This window comes from Hemiscyllium ocellatum, chromosome 22, assembly GCF_020745735.1.
Source record: "Hemiscyllium ocellatum isolate sHemOce1 chromosome 22, sHemOce1.pat.X.cur, whole genome shotgun sequence".
NCBI lineage: Eukaryota > Metazoa > Chordata > Chondrichthyes > Orectolobiformes > Hemiscylliidae > Hemiscyllium > Hemiscyllium ocellatum.
In genome coordinates this window covers 23,223,081-23,246,522 of record NC_083422.1, presented here as the reverse complement: position 1 = coordinate 23,246,522, position 23,442 = coordinate 23,223,081, and the positions used below count along the sequence as shown (strand labels likewise).

Genomic DNA, 23,442 nt, shown 5'->3' with positions numbered 1-23,442 from the left:
GAGAATATTGGTGGAGGGGAACTGGATGGGTGTGTTGGAGAGGAAGAAACTGAGGGCCTGCAGGCCATCACTGTGGGGTATGGACATGTACAAGGACTGCAGGAGATGAAGCCCTGGGGACTGGAAATTACTGAAGAAGTGGAGGGTGTGGTTAGTGTCCCAGTTGCAGGTGGGAAGTGTCTGGACCAAGGAGAAAGAATGGAGTTGAGGTAGGAAGAAATAAATTTGGTGGAGCAGGAGCATGCGGTGATGATGGTTTGGCCAGAGGAGTTGGGCTTGTGAATCTTGGGGAGCAGGTAAGACTGGGCAGTGCGGGGCTGCGGGACTGAGTTTGGAGGCATTGGAGGGAGATCACCAGAGGTGATGAGGTCACTGACCATGTGAATGATGGTGGCCTGATGGGTCATGGTGGGGTCGTGGTCAAGGGGGAGGTAGGACATGGTGTCGGAGAGCTGGCTTTCGGCCTCTGTGACATAGAGGTCCACCCACCACGCCCTGGCTTTATCAGCAGGTTTGATGGTGAAATGGGAATTCCTGAAGAAGGGTTATACCTGAAACATTAACTTCTCCACCTCCTGATGTTGCCTGGATTGCTGTGCTCTTCCAGCCTCCTGCTTGTCTACTATGAATTTAAAAGATGCTGACTAAGGAGCCTTGGTTTCAGGTCTCAGTGCAAGCTTCTGAATTACTAGCCCAGTAACATTCCCATGGGCAACTTCCCTGAGATGATGCATCATTGCTGTATTGATATACTGGATATTAATGACATTAACCTGAATTTAGAGGATGTAATAGCAAAGATTGTAGATATTGTAAAATTGAGGAGTAGTAAATGGTGAGAGGGACTGTAAGAGACTTCAGGATGACCTTCACTGATGAACTGGACACAGGTGACATTCAATGCAGAAAAGTGTGAAGTAATTCACTTTGGTAAGATGAATCTGGAAATGTAAAATAAACTGGTGAAATTTTAATAGGAATAGAGACCCATCTCAATCAATAATGTCCTTTAGGGGAAAGAATTCTGCTATCTTCACCTGGTCTGGCTTACATGTGACTCATGCATAGCAACATGGTTAACTCTGAACAGTCATTGAAATGGTCTGGCAAGGAGCTCAGTTGTACCATAAACTGCTGCAGAAAAGTCAAACAAGAGGGACTGCAATTGTTGAAGAAGATAGCTCACCATCTTCCTGAAGATATTTCAGGAGGGGAAACAATTGCTGGCACTTCTGTGACATCTGAGTCTGCAGAAAGAATTAAATCAAGATTTGCAAATTTGTGCTCATAATGTCATTTCTAGTTGCTAGAACCAATGCACATTCGTGCATAAGTCTATGTTCTCTGAAAATACAGGAATTTGTTCAAGTTTTGCATCTATTGGCAATTATTCAGGAATATGGGCAACTGATCATTCCCTCTCAATTTCCTCTTGGCATTATGTTGAGCAATTAGAGATGATTTGACAACCAGTCAGCCCCCTTTTCCGCTGTACTCTTTGTGATGGTTTGAAATTTTCCATTCTTACATCAGTCCTGATGAGTACAAGTGGAAAAGCTTCAGTAATGTCTCTCTTTAAAGTAAAATTTATGTTCCATATGACCAATAATTTTCATTTAGAGTTACATCGAATCGACAAGGTATCAGGATTCTTTGAGACTTTGAAAAGTAGTCAGCTCTGATAATTTGCGCACTGCCCCAGCTCCACATCTGAGTTTCATTCCCAGGATTATGAGCCATAGTTAATGGTGGAACCAATGAATTTTCAGTTGTGATGGTGGAGAAGCGAGACCCTTAAAGTATAACAGCTGCTGATAGGTTGAGGATCATTCAGACAGAGTGTATATTGCCATAGGTACATATGAGGACGGCAAAGGGAAATAATGAATATATGTTTTTCCTTATGACATTATTGATTACTGAAGAGGAAAGTGCAGGACTGCAAGGCATAGAGGAACAACAGTGGACTGATCACTTGAACACACATGAAAGCAAATAGAAACAAATGGTCCTATCACTAGTATATATGCTCCAAATGAGCCTTTATCCATCCCCTTCATCTAATCCTATTTGCACAACAATCTCTTCCTTTTTCCCTCATGTGTTTTTCAACTTCTGCCTTAAATACATTTACCTCGACCACACCTTGTGGTAGCAGATTCCACATTCCAACCATTCTTTGAGTTTCTCCTTAAATTTGTTATTGATTTGTTGGAAACTATCTAATTTATGACCCCTAAATTTGGTCTGCCCACAAGTGGAAGCGTATTTTTTTTATAATTGATAATTTAAATACCTCTGTTAGGCCTCAAGAGAAAAAAAAGCATTGCGTTTTTGTTTAGGGATATTTTCTTTTTTAAAACTTATTTTGTATGCTAACTGTTTGCAAAAATAAGCTCAGTCAACATGTGCCCTGAGCAGGACTCTGGAAGATCTGCTTTTGTCCTTCTTTAGTTTCCTACTATGTTAGTGACATTTTTTATTTGACACCCACTTGCATTTTATCCAGTGCACCACATTACATTTCCAACAGTGTTCAGAGTGTTGTTTACCTAGGAAATGTGGCATCTTGGCCAATTTGAATGTAACCCATCATGCAATTTTGGTTACTCACTAGGCCAAACCCCTCTCAATAGAACTTTGTCAGGATGAATCATGTCTGTTATTCATGCCAGAAGACTGTATAAAAGGATGCCTAACCTAGCCTGGGAATTCACTGCGAGTCCTGTTTACTTTGAGATTTCGCTCCCCCTCACCTGATCACTTCAGTCTGAAAGTAAGAGTTAGTCACTCTGTCCCTTGACAGTCCCAGTGATTAACAATAAAACAAGACTCAGATTTTAATCCAGGAGTATCAGTAAATAACGAATCAATGAGCAGAACACAAATTGTGAATGAAGGTTTCTTGAAGAAGGTTAAACATGTAAGTAATTGTTACATTGTCAAGCAATTCATTAATTACAGTATTGATTCTGGAAGGTTGTAAAGTGACATTGTTTAAAAGTGTTGTTTTTGCATGGCACACACCCTATACTGGAGTTTGTATTCTGATAAGCATGCAGGAGAACTAATCTAGAGAAATTAATCAGTAGTGACCGCCTTATGTTCGGCATTGTATTAGGTTGCCATGTAATCTGCTGGGACATACACGATGTTCACAATGTAGCAGGACATCAGAGGGTAGTTTACATTGTAGTCAATTGAGTCTTGCTTGAAGCTCCTCATTTGAGACCTGACCTGTTTAGTTTGTCTTAGCAAATTTGTGGAGCTCAGACTTACTGATCAGAAAGGATCATTGAAAGTTGTTAATCAGAAACTAGTATTTATTTCGGTCCTCCCCACAAATGGAAACTCAGAGTACAGTGGCAAATTTTTAAGAATTAAATTTAGCTTTTTCAAAGCTTTGATTGTGATTTTCAGTTAACACCATGGAAAGGTCTGAGATTTGAGTCAGCTTTGTCGCAAAACCTTCTATGTGATTTTGATCTGATATGCAGTGCTATGACTCAAGTAATATTTACACTTCTTGTCCTTTGCTACTGCAGCCCATGGATTGCCTGATTGACCCCATTTTCTTCTGAAACCTTTGACCCCATTGTTAGCTTGGTCACCATGGTGTTATTGTAACATTTGCAAGTAGCAGCTGTTTAACACATTGTATTTTAACTGCAATGTTTGCAGTCCTGTGTTTACCATACTGATTTTTTTATATAAATGAGCTACACAACATCTTAGTTTATTCAGTAAAACAAGTGAGGTAGGTAGGTTTGTATCTGAGAGAGATTTTGGTCATTTTTAAGACAGAATTATCAAAATATCATTGAAAAAGATTAGTTTTATTAACAACAGCAAAAAAAATCATTTTAAAATGTTATATCTACTTGATTCGAGGACCAATCAGCCTCTGAGCATTTAGGTGTGATGTTTAGTTTGAAATTAATTTTGTCTGTTTGATGTTCTTACAACCAAATTAGAAGATGTATTATTCGTTTCATAATCATCTGTATCGTTACAATATTTTGGGATTGGTAAAAGATTAAAAGTCAGTGTTCAGTTCATGTGGAGTTTCCATCTTACAATACACTCACGTGCAAATTTCGGTATTATTACACATAAGCAGTTTCTGATTCCCTGCAACACTAGTGCTCGTGTGAACATGTAGTTTTTCTCTAATGATTTAATTACATATCACACTAAGTGATTTAAAACCAATCTTCCATTAATTGGATTTTCATACTCAAATTACAGATCCTGAACTGCAATGTAAGCACAGTCTTCTGGAGTTTAGATTGAAAAGACAAATTTAATGTCTTCTCCTTCCATAAGTCAGAAATAATCACACTCCAGACTCAAAGTGCTGGAGCTCCAGTGAATGTATTTCTTTTACCTCCCCATGTGGATGGTGGACTGATACATTATTGTTCAGCACCTCATTGCTGGGATTGCAGAATTGTCTTATGAGGTAACTGGGTCTTTATTCTCTAGAATTTTGAAGAATGACAGAAGATTCCATTAAAACTCAGAAAATTCTTTCAGAGCAATGAAGAATTGGTGAACTAGAGAATATAATCTCAGGATAATGGGCAGGCCTTAAAGTTTGAGCTGATGAGCAATTTCCTTTATTCAGAGGACAGTGAATCTTTGGAATCCTCTATCCCAGAAGACTGTGGAAGTTCAGTCATTGAGCAGGGTTAAGAATGAAATTAGTAGGTGTCAGCCTTAATGACATTTTGGGTGAGGGAAATAGTGGAGGAAAACGCATTGAGAAGATGATCATTCATGATCTAGAATTACAGAGCAGGCTCAATGGGCCGAGTAGCCTACTCCTGCTCCTGCATATGTCATGAGGACATTGAGGATATATATTCATGTGATAATTAAGTCCTGGCTCCTAATGAAGCATATAGCAACATAACAATAGACTTGCATTTATACGGTATAAACAAGGACTGCAGATCTGGAAACCAGAATCTAGATTAGAGTGGTGCTGGAAAAGCACAGCAGGTCAGGCAGCATCCGAGGAGCAGGAAAATCGACATTTCAGGCAAAATCCCTTCATCAAGAATCTTGCATTTATATGGTGTAATCACAACTATAATCACAAAGTTTATGGGCGGCACGGTGGCACAGTGGTTAGCACTGCTGCTTCACAGCACCAGAGACCTGAGTTCAATTCCCGCCTCAGGCGACTGTCTGTGTGGAGTTTGCACGTTCTCCCCGTGTCTGCGTGGGTTTCCTCCGGGTGCTCCGGTTTCCTCCCACAGCCCAAAGATGTGCGGGTCAGGTGAATTGGCCATGCTAAATTGCCCGCAGTGTTAGGTAAGGGGTAAATGTAGGGGTATGGGTGGGTTGCGCTTCGGCGGGTCGGTGTGGACTTGTTGGGCCGAAGGGCCTGTTTCCACACTGTAAGTAATCTAATCTATAATACAGCTTTTAAAACACCTTTTTTTGTGGTCATTGTAGTAGATACAGCGGTCAATTTGTGGTTAATTATGGTGCAAAAACAGAAATGTGATCTTGGTCAGCATTCCCTAAATGCTTATCAGGATGCATCTATCTTTTTACTGATGTTGAGCGTTGATAAATATTTTCCAGAAGACTGTAATAAACTCATCTGATTTTCTTTGTACTGTAATATTTATATCCGCCTAAGGGGTTAGATGAAGGTCTCCAAGTGAATTGTGACTGCTTCCCCTGGATTCACGTGTATCTGTGTAGTGAATGCAATTACTGAACAAACTTTTTATGCAAGATGAGATGATAATTATTACCTAAAATCTTCACTCTCAACTGATACAGGAAGACTTGCATATTTAGAGCATCTTTCATGATCTCACAACATTGCAAAGTGCTTAGTTTTGAAATGCAAACAATATGGTAATGTAGGAAATCACAGTGACCATATATCAAAAATGTATTATTGACTGTAAAGCACCTTAAAACATCCTGAGCTTGGGAAAGATGCTATATAAATGCAATCCTTTTGTTCTATTCCCAGTACTTTGTCTGTAGCTCTCTTCCTTCCTCCTCTTAGGTTCTTTTTATGCCTTTTCCATTAGTTGGCTTAGAGTTTGGATATTTTGACAATCTTTTCAAGTATAAATCCCTTTGCTGTTATCCAAGCTGTGCTAGCTGACAAGTTAGGCACCTTCTGGGTTGATTAGGCTATTGTTTAACATTTTATCAAGGCAATTTTGGACCCACATTGAGGCAAAGCAATATTCAGGAGTCAGAATAGGTGGAACTTATGTAAAGCTGAGTTTAAAAGGTTTCCACAAAGTTTAAAACTTGCTGAGTATAACTTTGAATTGTTTTCACGTAAGAGGAGATGCTGTACTCCTGTCATGTTTGTAACATTTAAAATGTTAAGTAACATCTGGAAACCAGTGGGTGGAGCTCTTGATCATACATGCCAGAACACATGTGCAGGACTCCATTGTCACTGAACAGACAGCAAGCAAAGGTGCTGGAATAATTCAGTTCTGCTAGTGCTGAGGGCATTATCTAAGGTTCAACTGGCCTCTCGTTATGAAAAGTATCTCTTGTTAGTCTTTATTTCATTTTTGTGTAAAAAAATTAAGGCCAACTTTGCCCTTAAGAAAGGAACACGATATTTGCTAATCTTTACCATTTATAATGCAATTCATGACAATTTTCATTTTATATATAAAGTTGAGATATCATTGCCATGATGCCAGTAGGAAAGATAAATATTTTCAGCTGATATATTAAGTAGGTCTAGGTGGTAGTCATTAATTTTTTGTTTCAAACTAGTATCTAAGACCCACCCAATGCATTGTTTGAGCTGGCACCACTTTAGACAGTGATATTGCTCCTACCGGAAACAGGCAGGAGTTAAAGGAGTAAATAGATATGAGAGATTTTATTCTGGCTTTTGGAACTCTCAGAAAATGGTATAACCACTGACTTTACTGTTTCCAGTTTCTCAAATTGAAAGAAGCCATTTTCAACAATATTCAATTGAAGCCCCACTGGTCTCAGTACAATATGCTGGAAAGCTTCAGAGCGACGTTTTGATTCCTATCAGAGAGCTGCTTTTGGCTACTCAGACCATTTCTTTGTGTTTTGAACCCCTTTCACAGCATTATTAACTTGTCATGAACATCAAGCAACACAATCTTTAACCGTCACAGATGACCCCAGAAAGTTCACTCTAGCATGAAGACGAGTTGGCTGCTCAGGTGAAAGACGAATGAAGTGCTGCTGGTGCAGGGAGAGCAAGTGGAAGGGGGGACGTTCATCAAACTCCTTCCCTGTTTCCCTATAAACAAAGTGAATCAGTTTTGTCTTGTGGAGACAAAGTCCCACCTTCATATTGAGAATATTCTCCATCATGTTGTGTGGCACTATCTCCGTGCTAAATGGGACAGACTTCAAGCAGATCTAGCAACTCAAGACTGGGCATCCATGAGGCACTGAGGGGCATCAACAGCACCAGAATCGGACTCCAGCACAAGCTGCAACCTTGTGGCCTGGCATATCCTGCATTCAATCATTACCATCAAGTCAGGGGGTCAACTCTTGATTCAATAGAGAGTGGAGGAGGGCATACTGGGAACAGCATGAGGCATAGCTTAACATGAGGTGTCAACTTGGTAAAGCTACCAACCAGGACCAAACTATCAAACAGCATAAGCAGCATGTGATGGACTGAGCTAAGCAATCCCACTACCAATGGTTTATATCTAACCTTGCAGCCCTGCTTCATCCCTGCTGAATGATGCTGGACAATTAAACAACTCACTGGAGGAGGAAGCTTCATAAATATCCCATCCTCAACGATGGAAAAGCCCAGGACATCAGTGCAAAAGATAAGGCTGAAGCATCCCCAGCCAAGTGGATGATCCATCTTGCCCTCCTCCAGTGGTCTCCAGTATAACAAATGCCTGTCTTCAGCCAATTCAATTCACTCCACGTGATATCAAGAAATAGTTAGATGCACTGGACACTTCAAAGGATATGGGTCCGGGAAACATTCCAGCAATAGTACTAAAGACTTGTGCTTCAGAACTTAACCAAGCTGTTCCAATAACAGTTACAACACTGGCATCTACCCAACAATGTAGAAAATTTCCCAGGTACGTCCTGTACATAAAAAGTGTGGCAAATCCAAGCCTGTCAATTACCATCCCATCAGTCTACATTCAATCATCAGTAAAATGATGGAAGGTGTCTATCAAGCAGCACCTACTCAGCAATAACCTGCTCAGTGATGCCCTGTTTGGGTTCTGCCAGGGCCACTCAGCTCCTGACATCATTACCACCTTGGTTCAAAAAAGGACAAAAGAGCTGAATTCCCGAGGTGAGAGTGATAGCTGTGACACCAATACTACATTCAATTGAGTATGGCATCAAGGAGCCCTAGGAAAAGCTAGGGAGGATGGAGTAGTGATAAATGTAATCATAAACATGGATACATGGATGTAAAAACAAAGGGGGAAAAGCTTAGAGGAAGATGTATACCATATTAGTTCTGTAAGGATTAATGTTGGAGATTGTATTAAGCTTCACTCAATTTGATTATGACGTATAGACTTGGGTGGGAATAAGGCAAAGCATCTTAGGATCTCATGGAGTGTAGACTTATATCCACAGGTTTCTTTATAATCTTAGCGAAGCGTGGCACTGGAAAGGTACAACAGGTCAGGTAGCATCCGAGGAGCAGGAGAATCGATGTTTCGGGCATCGGCCATTCAACATGCCTGATGAAGAGCCTATGCCTGAAACATGACTCTCCTGCTCCTCGGATACTGCCTGACCTGCTGTGCTTTTCCAGCGCCACACTTCTTGACTCTGATCTCCAGCATCTACAGTCCTTACTTCCTCCTTTTAATCTTAGTAACACTGTTATTATCATGAATGTAACTTGTGCCTAATTGCCATCACGCAATAAACCTTTAAGGTAAGACCCTCTTCTCAGAGAAATTCAGTTAAGTCAGCAAACTACCCCAACCAAAGCTGGCCAATGGTTAGCATACCGAAGCCAAATTCAACAACCTCCAGCCATGCTAATGGAAATGTTAATGGCAGCACTTTGTCAATCCTGGTCAGGTATACAACACATCTTCCTGTGCCATTTTACCCCCTTGCTATCTCAGGCTGATAAAGTTCATCATACATATATATCATACCTTCAATGTAGAAAAGCATGCTAAGGTGCTTCACAGGAGTGTTATCAAATTAAATAAGAAGGTACTAATGTCGATGTTGATGAGGTAAGTTGTAAGGAGCACCTTAGAGAAGGGAACTGAAGAAGCGAACTGCAGAGGTTTAGGGAGGGAATTCCAGAATATTGGCAGCTGAAGGCATGGTAGAGTTACAGTCCGGGACATTCAAGAGGCCAATGTCAGTCAAGCGCAGATAACTTAGAGAGTTGTTAGGCTGGAAAAGATGATAGAGATGGGAAGAGGCAAAAGCACTAAAAAGTTTGGAATTGAAGATGAGAATTTTAAAATTGAGAGGTACGGCTTCAAGGGTAGTTCCTTGAAAGTGGAGTTACAGGTGGACAAATTGATGAAGAAGGTATTTGGCGTGCTTGCCTTCATTGATCAGTATATTAAATATAGGAATTGGATGTCATGTGGCTGTATAGGACATTGGTGAGTCCACATTTAGAATACAGTGTACAATTCTGGTTGCCATTGGATGTTTTTAAACTTGAGAGAATGTAGAAAAGATTTATAAGGATGTTGCAGAGACTAGAGGGTTTGAGCTACAAGGAGAGGCTGAATAGGCTGGGGCTTTTTTCCCCTGGAGTGTAGAATGCTGTGTAGTGACCTTCTCGAGATTTATAAAATCATGAGAAGCATGGATAGGGTAAATAGCCAAGGTCTTTTTTTTCCCAAGTAGGAGAGTCCAAAACTAGAGGGCATAAGTTTAAGGCGAGTGGGGAAAGATTTCACAAGAACCTGAAGGGTTTTTTTTCACATTCAGAGGGTGGTGTGTATATGGAATGAGCTGCCAGAGGAAGTGGTGGAGATAATTACAACATTTAAAAGGCATCTGGACAGATATATGAATAGGAAGGGTTAAGAGGGATATGGGCCAAGTGCTGGCAAATGAGACTAGATTAATTTAGGGTACTTAGTTGGTATGAACGAGTTGGACCAAAGGGTATTTTCTGTACTGTACATCTCTATGACTCTAAGTGTCATGTAACTGGAAACCAATGCATATCCTTGTGATGGGTTTATGAAACTTTGTTACAAGCTGGTGCATAAAAAAACCGTCTGGGTGACCACAAGTTTACAAAATATAGAATGTAAGAGTTTGGCTGGGAGCAGCCAAGTCTAGTAGTAACAAACATATATCTTATAATTCTTCCTGGTTAAAGAAAGGATTGCTTACTCTGACTTCTCTTTTACAGTTATCCATACAGTGAGGACTCAAATCAGGGAAAGCAGTACATGAATACAAGGTGCCCTTCATGGTGTGATCGTATCCTTTTGTCTCATTCAGCACGGGACCTTATTTATAAGGTAAGTAGTTCATGCACAATTTTGTTCCTTTAAACTAAAGTAAATGTAAGAATGAATATTTACTCAAAACAGTTCAGATACCATTCCTGATGAAGGGGCTTTGCCCGAAACATTGATTCTCCTGATCTTCGGATGCTGCCTGACCTGCTACAACTTTCCATCACCACAATAATTTCCAGCATCTGAAGTCCTCACTTTCACTCGTGCCATACTGCCCGACATGAAAATCTTGCAGATTCAAGTTCAATGCCTATTTTTATCCTGTCTTAATCATAATGTGCATTCCACACTGGAGAATCTCTACAGAACTGATATGAAATTGTTTAAATGTCAAACTCCTCAAGTTTCAAAATAAAATTAACTAACTGGAAAGTACTAATGAATGGGAATCAGGAATTGCTTATTTAAAATTATGTAAAACTTTCTCTTCTTTACCACCTGGAGGTGGAAAAATCTGCAGTGGAAAGTTCATCAGGTATCAACTACCCTATACTTACTTACAACTTTTAGGCTTCAGAGAAATCAGATAGCTGGCAATAAGGGTAGAAACAGGAACAAGATAATTTATTTTTTGCTATGTATGATGAATTCATATTCAGCATTTGGTTTCCTTTCATTCTACTAGCAACTGTTGCTTCTCTTGTACAATTTGTCACTGCACCATCTTTTCATCACTTAAGCAGCAATATCTGGCCATCTCACTAGACTGTACAATTGGAAAACTACACTCGTCATGACAACCAGCTTCTGGTAAAAAAAAACTGCACTCAGCACACTGCTTACAATAGCCATGAAGGCTAAGGCAGTATTTTTTCCTTCTTTAGATTAAGTGTGCTGCAGGTAGATTAGGTGTCAACTAATTGGCCACCTTATTGTTGAGAAAGTTCACCAGATCAGATGCCATTCAGCTTGCTAAGGGCTGACCAGTGAGTTTCTCGGTCTATTGTCAGGCTTCAACTGTAACATCCTGGCTCACCAGAAACTCCTGCCTAATCAGAGTTTTGTATCTTCTGGTTCTTTAAGACCATCAGGTGAGGTCTGTGCTTGAGAGGATCCAAACCTGAGTCGATACGTACTTTTCTTCTGCTTCTCATGGTGTGAGGATTGTGAGGAGAGGAGAATCGAGGGAGGGTATGGGGTTCAGTTTAAAAGACATGGAGGTGTGGTTTTGCAACCATCCATGTTTCTAATTGCCCAAGATTGGCATAAATGAAGCACACCCACCAACACAGCAGGCAGGTTAACCTGGTTACCCATTTGGGAAACCAGCTACTTTTTTCACCTGCCAGGAAGGTAAATAACAAGGAAGGGGGTGAACCAAGACCTTTAAATGGCTGTTAATTAACCACTTCGGTGCCTTCATTGCAGATTACTCAAGAACATCCACAATGGATGTTCTTGCTAAGCTTTAAATGAGTAAAGTAGCAAAAAAGGTGAAATGTCTGTCTCGAGTCAACTTGCTGAATTATTTCCCCTTTTGGCTGCCTTTCTCACAACCTTCAGGAAGGGAAAACTGCATACAAAGACTTTAATTTATTGATTAGTATCCCTTAAAACTTTAATTTCCAATTTATATTACCTGTCCATTCACAAGACTTCTCTGAGACTCTACAATGTTCCATCATCAGGTGATTAGAAAGCAGGCGTTTTGGTGCGATGTTAGCATCCACAATAAATCCTCTGAATTTGTACACAATACAAGAAGTCTGAGCTATGACCCGTGTGCTGTAATTTTGCATAAAAATGTTTGTTTCTGAGTAAATTCAATGCATAAAAATATTATCTACCGTAACTTTGTCCTCTGTTGGAGCAAGAATTCACCAGATAGCAAGTTCAGAACCTTTGCACAATAAATTCAGGAATGAAGAGAAAATCAGACAGCATATAATTTTTTATACATACATAACTGTGTGCAGCAAATGATATTCATCATTTCATTGAACATATAAAGAACAAAGGTCTCTGATTATATCAAGGCCATTTTAAAGAAAAACAAATATTTAATTACAAAGTTATTCAATTATCCACACATCCTTGCTATAAACAGTAAAGAAAACTATTTCTAAGCTTGGTTTTAATAGTGGCCATCAACTAGATAATCTCAAAATAGGCATTTTCCCTAGATCCAATTCTTTATCTCTTTGCATGTATGACTCTGTCAGTCTGGTCCTGTCTCTGCCTTTCTTAATGTCGCTCACTCCCCAGCAATATTACCATCACCTTGATTCCTTGACCAGGCAAATTCACTCAGAAGCCCTAATCATTATACTGCTGTGTAGCAAAAATAAGCTGTTTACTTGATGCAACGTTTCATGTGCATTAGCTTTATACCATCTGTACTTCAAGTAACTTTAACTATATCATAATCGCAGTACTATGAAAGCTTAACTCCTCCTTACATAAGAACTAAATGTTTGCTTGATTTGTACTCATAGAAAGATGAATCTTTTTGAAAATTTCACATTTTGCATTGCTCTTCTTAAGATACCAGTAGCTTAGTTCTGGATTTTTTCAGTCCTGATTAAAATTATTGACATCGATTTTTCCCTCATTTTTCTTTCTGTTTTGAACTGCTTCTGACAGAATAGTAGCAGTAGTCTATGGACTTCAGTGTGTATTCAGAGCATGAAACAGACACATGTTTAGTACCTAACAGGTTCTCACACGACTCATTGAATGGTGATTTCTGTTGAAGATTGAAATCAAAACTGCTTTTGTTATCTACAAATGGCATTGTGTGAAATATACTGCAATATTGCAAATCAGTGCTGATTGCTGAATTACTTGATTTTAATTTTTGATATCATGGTTTTGTTCATGACAATGTAGCATTCAGGGTTTATGCAAGTTGGCTTCTAAACTCTATTACTGCCTGATATGTTGAATTATCTAATTGACATATCAGTCAGTTATAAACAATAGTACAGTTTATATAGACATCAAGCTGATCAGTTACTTGCAACTGCAAGTTTTCAGGGTTTTTATCGTTCAGTAACTATCACTTTTTAGTCTTTGTACTTCTTAGCTAATTGAACTGTATTGCCTTTTGACTGGCTTCTGCTGTTCATTTTCATCACTTTAATACTGCTGCAGTAGTAAACTGTCTCTCTCTCTCACTCTCCCCCTTCATTGATCTTTCCCGATTCAGAATAAAAAATAAAGCATCTGATCCGTAAAATGATTTTGCATTATAATTAGATTGTATCACTTTCCACATTTATTTTATTGCCTCTTGTGATTGCTCAGATACATAATCATACAGATAGAGAGCTCACTTTAGAATACTGGAGATGGTGGCCTAGCTAATGTGTGAATCGTTTCATATTAGCAAACGGCATGTTGAGCACAATGCACTAGGCGTTACAGATTGTACAGACATGGAGCTGTAAACAGCCGCTGTGCAACATCATCTATCATACCATGGTCCGTTAACTCACCATCATGTTATTTTATGCTTTCTGAGCCCTAACACACCAAAGGTTGGCCACTGCTACGGAGCTGCATAACTGCTTGATAGCATGTGATAATGAATGCTCAGTGAAGTGTAGGTTTGTTTCTGCTTGTGTGCTGCTGTAATTTGTTTATCTGTCTTAAGATTATGCAGCCGAAAATCTACAATTTTAAACTGCTTTTGAAAATTATCATCTTGAATTTGATGAATGCACTTGAACTTCCTGCCAAGACTACATGATGATTCCAGAATATTGAAAGTGTCCATGCATACATATAAAAGGTTACATTTTGATTGTGGGGAATAGTGCTTTATAATAATGTGTGTGACCTTAAAGCAGCTCATTGCATTCAAAACTAATTAGAAGATTGTTGATTTCTTGTGTTTTATGTTGTGAGTTTATTTAATTTTCTGTGATGTCCATTTGACTGTACATCACAAGCATGAAGTAACAGACTCACAGGAACCTTTTTTTTCGCAAATCCTTTCATAGATGAGACCTAATTCAAACCCAGTTTTCCTATTTGAATCCATTGCTTCCATGGCAGCTGCTTGTCTCCATACATTCCCTGTTAGTTGTGGGTGACTGAATGGATACAGGCTCCCTTAATGCTTTATGCTCAACTCAGCTTGCAGGGGAGCCAAAAATGGGTGGGTGAAGTACCGGTCGTTTTTTTTTATATAAGGTACATCTCACAAATAAAATTTGATCCTGAGAGTTTTACACAATTTGAATTGATCTTAAGATGATCCTCTACTTAATTTACAACTGAAGAAGGACAGACAATATAATGAGAGCAGGTGGCTGAATTGAAGTTGGAAGCTGTGGATTTGTAGGGCATGAATGAACATTAAAGCTGGCTGCAGAAACTGTAGACTTGGATGACGTTTAATTGAAGCGTGATGCACAGAGCTTGTACTTACTATTTACTGTCCTATTCTATTTACACAAGTTCAAGCCTCACAAAGTATCATGGGCGATTCCGTTATTTCCATAACTGAACAGAATATTGATTTGTTTAACTTGCTAATAGGTGGGAGTGTAGCCTTAGCTTGATCCTGACCTTTCTCCCGTCGTATGGACTGAACCAAGTTATGTTTATGCCTCTGTAAAATAAAGTGAGAGAATGAACCATTGACAAAAATGCTGAATAACAATAAATAGATACTTTTATTCCAACAATCTTTGTACCTCCTCTCAATGGATAACTGATGGATGAATAGATCATTTTTCTTTTAAATACTGTGATGCTAACTTCACCATGGAATGCAGGGCAAACGGGTTTATACTCCAAGCTGACAGCGCAATAGTAAATTTTGAAAGTGTACAATGTTGGAAATAAAATATGGTGCTTTGCTGTACTGGGATGGAGACAATGAACATGTTGCCCATGATATTCCTCTGATCTGATTGCTAAAATGGAAAAGAAACTACAAAATAGTTGATTACTTCAAAGAATGGGGCTATACTGAGCAGAACAGGTGAGGGCTTGCACGTCTTTTACAATGTTGGTTAGTTTGTATTATTTAAAAATAATATAAATTCACACAAAGCTATTAGGAGCCAGCTCCTTAGCACTTTAGAGTACCACTGGCTACTCACACCATTTAACCCTTCCTGTTCTCCTCCCCACAAATGATCTACTTGAGAACTAATACTACAATGTAGCCAACTGAAACTAAAAATCCTCGGCACAAACAAGCTGCCTCTGTTGGTTTAACAGGCGCTGACAGCTCACCCGTGGAATTAAAATGAAACTTGAACTAACTGTGCACATGGCAGCTGTGCCTCTTGTTTCAGCTCTGTCATGTGTTCACCAATTTCTCATCCATACTGTTAGTGCAGAACCACATTAATTGGGACTGGCCAGGATACTGACGAAGGACAAATAGAAATCCGTCCTGCCAAATTCTTTCAAATGTCATATATTTTGTCTAGCCATTCATATGGATGGCATTTTGCATCTTTGTTGTACAGTGATTTGCATCTTTCAACATAACTTTTAGAGGTCTTAATAAAAATAAGTTGTAAGCACTTTTGGCTTACTTGTGAAGGAGAATGAGGGGTTTTTAGGTATTCTTGGCTCAATGGTAGCTCTCTTATTTCTGAATCAGCAGGTATTTCTTACAGCCCGACTGCAGGGGCTGAGCAAATGAGTAGGCTGATGCTTAACTGTAGTACTTGAGGAGTGCAACATTGTCAGTATGGAGCTTTCTAACCTGGCTGCTTGCTCAGGTGTACCTCCCAAAGCTTCAGTTGTACTTCTATTCATCAACCTTTTTAGATATGTCATGACACATCTCAGGGTAGGTGGACCTGGAAGTTCTGGCCCCAAAGTAGTGACACTACCACTGCACCACTAGACCCTTCCCAAAGTTGTCAACTGCAATAGACTGCGGCCTTTATAAGGGCTGGGCCAAATGGAGCAAAAAGCAGAAAGATTGGGGAGAAAAGCTGTGAGCAGGAGATTCCAGGCAGAGAGGTGACAAGAAGGAATTGGCAAAGCAACAGTTTGATATTGTTTAGAAAAAAGCTCAACGTGTTCAATAATCCCACTAAAATTAGAATAGAGGAAGCATTATTTAGGGAACATTTCTAATTTACCAATTTCGCAAAGAAACTAAATTGTGCAATTAGGACTGCTTTAAATGGGAGATAATAGGAACATGAATGGGTTACTCAGCCCTTAGAACCTACTCGGCCAATCAATAAGATCATAGTTGATCTGAATTTAACCTCAGCTCTACATTCCTGAGTACCCCAATAATCTTTCATCCCTTGGGTAATCAAGAGTCTATTCACTTCTACTTTAAAAATGTTTAAAGATTTTGCATCCACTGCCTTTTGAGGAAGGGAATTTGAAAGACTCCACACCTTCTAAGAGGAAAAAATATTTCCTCATCAACGACTCCTTATTTTTAAACTATAGCCCCGGTTCTAGATTCTCCCCAGGAGGCAACACCCTGTACTTACAGCAAAGAAGAAATCTTGTGGTTGTTAAACTTTGGGTAGATTTGCTTGTGTGCCCTCTTCTGAGATGCGAGGTATCACAGGTCATGCAACTGTGTCTACCCTGTGGTATACCTAATTCAGGAGAGATGAATATTTGTGCATGCTTTCCAAAGAAAAGTAATAGTGGGAAAGTGTGAAGATTTTATTCTATGCTAACTTAAATAAAATCATTAAACAAAAAAAAAAGAACTGAAGGTACTGGAAGTCGAAGACAAATATTGCTGGAAAAATTCAGTAGGTCTGGCAGCATCTGAGAGAGCAGAGATAATGTTTTGGGTATAGTGACCCTTTTTCAGAACAGTCAGTTTGTCTGTTATTTTTCCATTAGTTCAAGTCTACTTGGCTCGATTGCGAGGACTTTTGTTTTGAGAGTTCAAATCCCTCTCCTATGTTTGACCTAAGTCTAGCTCAGCATTAGAGTGCATAATCATGGCTGGCACATTCTTAAACCAAAACCCCACATCCACCTCTTCAGATGGATGACATCTTCTTGAATGATAGAGATGCGCAACATTTATACAGCAATCATCAATTCTACCATGGGACTGTCGGCCTGATAGCCCTCAGTTGGTTTCTCAGAGATCCGGATCACGCAAGTATGGAGCTCTGGACAGCTCTCTTGAGACTTTTCATTAACAACTACAACCTTCTTCTATATCGATGCATGTCTTCAAGAACTCCTACTAGAGCATGAAGTGCCAAGTGCTGGATATATATCCACGGAGCTTGCCTTTTTTTAGGGGAGCTTCTCCATTTTCCAGTCCATTTAGACAGTAAGAAGTGAATTTATGACCTTGTCTCTCAGTCACGAATGAAAAGTACAGTGCACTCCATTGTTAGTTTCATAAACCTTTAAGCATAGATGCCAATTATTCCGTAGCTGCTTGAAAAGTTTTGAAGAGCGATTGGCAGAATTCTCTGTTTTCTGTGGTACTGAGCTTGGAGCTGGGAAGGCTGTTTAATCTGGCTGGATGGTAGTGTAGCTGAACCCAACCATTTTTCTGCCTCTGCCAGAATTCAGTTGAACTGAGTAACAAGTGAGATCATATCAGAGTTAAAAGTCAGCCACATCGCTGATTAATGGCCATCTAACGGCCTCATCCTGCCATTGGTGCAGAAAAACTTGCCACCGTGTGGCATACATAATGTAACCAGCTTGATGGTTTCCAGGGTGGGAGGTGGCTTGAGGGGGAGAGGGGGTCGGTGGCTAAGGTTTGTGGAGGTGGTTTGGGGGGGGTGGGGGGCAGTGGTGGTGTCCTTAATCGAACACAGTCTGAAAGCTACAGCACAGTCTGCTGACCCTCCTGTACCTATCTCCCATGATTCACACACCAAGGAACCTGTCTTGCCATTATTTATCGGTGGCCTGTGCCATTCTGTGATCCTGGGACTCAAGAGCCTGTCTGTTATTCAGCTGAGCTCCAGAATTACCAGCCTCTGATTGATTGGCTGGCAGCTCTTGAGACTTCCAGACTCTGGCACGTGATCTCTGGGGAAGGACTATCACTGGTCTCACTTTTTGATTCATGGGCTTTCGCATAAAGAGGCAGCTTTGTCTTGGCAATGAGACCCCAGCCCCCCCAAGGTCTCACCATGATTTTGTGTATTATTACAGATTGATCATGATTAGCGGATTCATTTTGCTGATCCCTCTATTCAAATTGTGTTCCATATAGTTCCCTTTGCAAATCCATAATTATTTTATCAAACGAAAAATGTTTAAACATTTTTGAACAAATGGAAATAAACTTACGTAGAATAGCTGAGACAAACTCGCGGAGAAGGATACTCGTCATATTACATCAGGAATAAGGCCATAATAGGAATCTGATTCTGCTTCACCCAAAACCATTCAGACCATCCCCACAGCAGCAGATGACCTCCCATTCAGATAGCCTTGCAGAAGCCTTCACTGCCTCTTCCCAATCTAAGCTAAAAACATCAGTGAAAATTTCCCATACATTGTATCAGATGTAGAACTGGCCTTTTGAGTCTCACTAATGTTAGTTTAAAACAGTAAACTTTAAGAGTGTCTCACTCTATTCCTAATATTAAGACGCTTAGCAATTGGTTTCATTTACTTTCTTTTGTCTGGTCATCAGTTTCACGAGGCATTCATAGGTCTGCGAAAAACACTTGCTGTCCAATCCCAAAACTCTTTCTTCACAAAGCAATTCTCTAAATGTCATTCAGAATTTGGCCTTGTCAGAGACAGGAGTATTACACAGTAAAACTTCTTGCAACTTATTAAAAAAATGTGAAGACCCTCCACTGGGCCCTATTCAGGGTTGTCATAGTAACTTCATCAGGTTGAAGCTCATGCAACAGTGCAGAGGACGTAAAATGCTGATGGCAGTCCTGGAGACACCACATAAATGTGTATTTAACCCTGACCCACTCTTCTGCCCTTTCACACGGCACAGCACAAAACAGAAATCCTGTTCTCCTACTAATGGGACAAAATAGAATTAAGGGAATTAGGCTATCAAATAATTGTGATGCAAAGTTACAAATGCTAAGAATCAAAACTTTCAAGTGCAGCTGTTAATAAAACACTGCAGAATGAACGACAGGAAAATCATTGACCTCAAAAACCCAATTGATATAATCAGATAACTGTGCTTCTGCACAAATAATACAGAAATTAAGGCTCTTTGTATAAATAAAAATTCGCCATAAGTAGGACTTACTCCAACAGAACTGGTCTTAAATTCAACTTCTTTTGAAATACACAACGGGTTACTAATTAAAGACTGGCACTGCAATAGAAATAAATTGATGCCTTAAACTACATGAAGACATAAATGTTTTTATAACCAATGTTTATTACTACATCATCTGCTTATTTTTGGTGGCTTTGTGTGCAAATTAATGCAAAGTATTTAATGATTATGTGTTAATGGTCCCTAATACAGTTTTTCAAAAATTGTGGGCAATTATCTGAGTACTTGCATCCAGTTTAAAATAATCAAGCTGTTATATGGTGTAATCTGTCATGAATAAAGATGCCAGAAACAACAAAATCATCAATATTAGAAAATGCCACGTAGTAATAGCACAAACACCATCTTGTAGATAGAATTATTGTTTAGCAACTTTATTCAGCTACTTTGAGAATGATGGTCTTCTGTCTGCTACCTTTCACCACCCCTGTACAGTATGTTGGTTTTGATTTGTAATTGCTGGAGCAAATAGTTCACTGACATTTGGAACAGTTTTAACAAATCCTTGCAGGGGTGGCCTTCCAGCTCTATTTGTTTGTTAAAACTCTTGTAGATTGCTTTCTCACTGCTTCTAAATATTTGCCTTTGCAGCAGAGCAATTGTGAAAAAGACCTTTGCTGTGAATAGCCACTCTGTCTCTAAAGAAAGTGATCTCTGTTTTACAGGCAGAAAATGATGAGAAGTCAGTTATCTATGACAACATTGGACCAAATGTTTGCATGGGGGACCACAAGGTAAAGAATACTTTGTTGCTAAATTCAATAGTTTTGTTGAATGCAATGAATGCTATTGTCTCTTCTTATTGGTAACATTACTGTATGACATGTTGTATGCTGATTATTTTTATTTCCCTTTTACTCATAATTTATTTCCCAAAAGGTATATACGAATTGACTTTCAAGTTGTAACAAGTAAGTATTGAATTATAATTTAGTTGGTTGCACGACTCAATCAACTTCTGTGGTCAGAAATTGCAACTCTGGAAAAACCACATGGTCTAAGCAGTTTAAATTCAAACTGCTTGGTAATCTGCTTTCACCGTATTTAGAATTTAAATGATGTAATGATCTCATTCCTTGGCTGCAATTTTATAGGCTATGAATTGCTCAGTCCAAGCTGAAATAGTTTGATTCCCATTTCTTTAAATCTCTTCCCCACACCACCACCCCAAGATTATCTGTAACAAATCCCTGGTCGTTCTAAACATGGTCACTAATCCATTTGAAAATATCCATAGCTGGGTGCATTTAATATATAGATGCTAATACGTTGATATTACACATAAAGCTTTTAACTTATATTTCTTAGATTCTTGAAGTCATTCCCAAATGCATTGTGTCAAAGTCTGCTGGAAACCTTGGTTGCACTGTGCCCTCAAATAGAACATAGAAGCATAGTACAATACACTTCATTATTATTTTTGGCTCAGATTTTAAGATTTTAAGAACCAATTGCATTAGGTCTGGGTTATTGGTCATTTTCTTCAGAGGTGAAGCAAATCTACAAATGCCTAATGCAGTGTATTACCATAGAATCAGACTTTTTGTATTTGATTAATTTTACTCACTTACGTGCATAGGTGCAATTCTTTCCCACCTGACAAGCAATCTCTGCCGAATGGGAATTGGGTGGCACAGTGGCTCAGTGGTTAGCATTTCTGTCTCACAGTGTCAGGGATCTGGGTTCAATACCACCCTCAGGCAACTGTCTGTGTGGAGTTTGCACATTCTCTCTCCGTGTCTGGGTAGGTTTCATCCTAGTGCTCCAGTTTCCTCCCACAGTCCAAAGATGTGCAGTTAGGTGGATTGGCCATGCTAACTTGCCCATAGTGACCAGGGATGTGGAGGCTAGGTGGATTAGTGATAGGAAATGCAGGGTTACAGAGACAGGTTAGAAGCAGATCTAGGTGAGATGCTTTTCAGAGGGTGTGCTCTTGATGGGTTGAATGGCCTGTTTCCACACTGCAGGGATTCTATGGAATAAAAGCTCATTCAACAATGTGTGCCATCTGAAGGTCAGATTTTTCAAGTTGTGGTTCATTGTGGATTTTTGTGAATGCCTAATACAGTACGAAACAAAAAAACAAAGAACTGCGGATGCTAGAAATCTGAAATTAAAACATGTATTTTTGGAGATACCTGCTGAGTTCCTCCAGCAATTTGTTTTTGCTCACAATATAATACTGTTGTTCTTGTCCGGTGCATTAAATTTTAGATACAATGCCCCTGTCCCACTTGGTTATACCAACCTTTCCATTTAGTCAACTTTATAAGTAAAATATCTGAGATTAGCTGTAGAACTGAACAAAATGGCCACTAAACCTGAACAGTGTGCAGACCGTGCTGGAGTCTTTTTGGAAGATATTGGATATATAAGTAAGAGTGTGATAAGGTCTGTTTCAAGAATGTGATAGTAATGTTGCACATATACTCCAGAATTCACTTTCAATTCTCCAATACCGACTCCTTGTTTCATTCTGTCAACTCAGGTCGCAGTCAAGGAAACTTTATAAGAAATAAAACAAGGAATTATGACACGTGAAATTGAGAATTCTTACCTTAAAGTGATGGATGCACACTGGATCTGAGAAAGCTAATATTTTAAGAATTGCCCTTCATTGAGTCTGATCTCAATACTGACACAATCCAAACTTACACCATTCACCGTTTTCTTTTGGGTGTTAAAGCAGCTGCTTTGTATTTCTGATCATTTTTAGTATTTTTCTGCTATAGAACAAGAACTGTTCTATGCATTTCTCAGTGTCTGTCTGACTCTTGGCCTTTTTCTGACACCCAAATCCTCTTTCAGTCCCCACCACACTTGGTGTCTGAGTCACCAAACCTCTTGATGAGACTCCAACATTGGAATCTGCTGCTCACTCCAACACTCCTCAGCTTCAACGTCTGACTCCATCCTGACTCCACCACTCACTGAGACCCCAGCATCTGAGTCCAGCACAAATTCAAAAGCCCTCTGACTCCCAACACCTCTGAGAAGTCCCCACCTGCCTCACTAACCCTTCTCTGTCACCCCAATCATTTTCTCTCTCCTTTCCACTACTCTGACACCTCCTGCCCCTGCTGACACCTTAACATCTTTGAGATTTCCTGCCCTCTCTGGCACTTTGCAACCACCTGCCACTTCCAGCCCTAAACCTTACTGCCCACCCCTTCCTTGACTGCTTGCTGCATCCCAGACTCCCCATCATGTCTCATTAATACCATTCTGACACTCTGCACCCCTTTCTGACTTCCGGTCCCTTATATTTACTACCCGCTCCTTTGACTCCTGCCCATCATGATTCCTCACCTCCCAACTATCCACCCTTTGCTTTTCTTCCACCCCTCGCTAACTGCTGAGGCTCCTAAATCTTCGCTTGCCATTTCCCTGTAACCCCAGGTTCCCACCCACCCTCTTCTTGACCCCCTGTTGGCTCCTCTGTGCAATCTTGCCCTGTCTCCAAATTCCTGGCCCCTCTTTTCTCATAACTCCTTTGTCATACTTGTCCATTGTGACTATGTTGTACTTTGTTTTGATATTGGTCTGTTTAAAAACAACATTTACGCAAGTAAATAAAGAAATCTAACTGGCTGAAAGTATACAGTGGATTCCTGTCGAGATCAAAATTAGAATTTCTATAAATTAAAAGTCGAGTCAAAACAATAATGTTTTTAAATAACTGATGTACATTAAATAGGCATTAAGTTCACTATAATGTCTGGTAAGCTGTTGATATCAGAGGATAACATTATTGAA

At 39.6% G+C, this 23,442-nt stretch overlaps 1 protein-coding gene across 2 annotated transcripts in view; it reads left to right on the top strand.

Annotated features, from left to right (window-relative positions):
- LOC132826461 (inositol polyphosphate-5-phosphatase A) overlaps positions 1-23,442 on the top strand; it is a 518,580-nt gene that overhangs the window by 483,961 nt on the left and 11,177 nt on the right. For both annotated transcript variants that reach the window (XM_060842396.1, XM_060842397.1), the window contains exons 13-14: positions 10,388-10,499; positions 20,352-20,420. In XM_060842396.1, the coding sequence (XP_060698379.1) occupies positions 10,388-10,499; positions 20,352-20,420 (181 nt within the window). The remainder of the gene's footprint in view (positions 1-10,387; positions 10,500-20,351; positions 20,421-23,442) is intronic.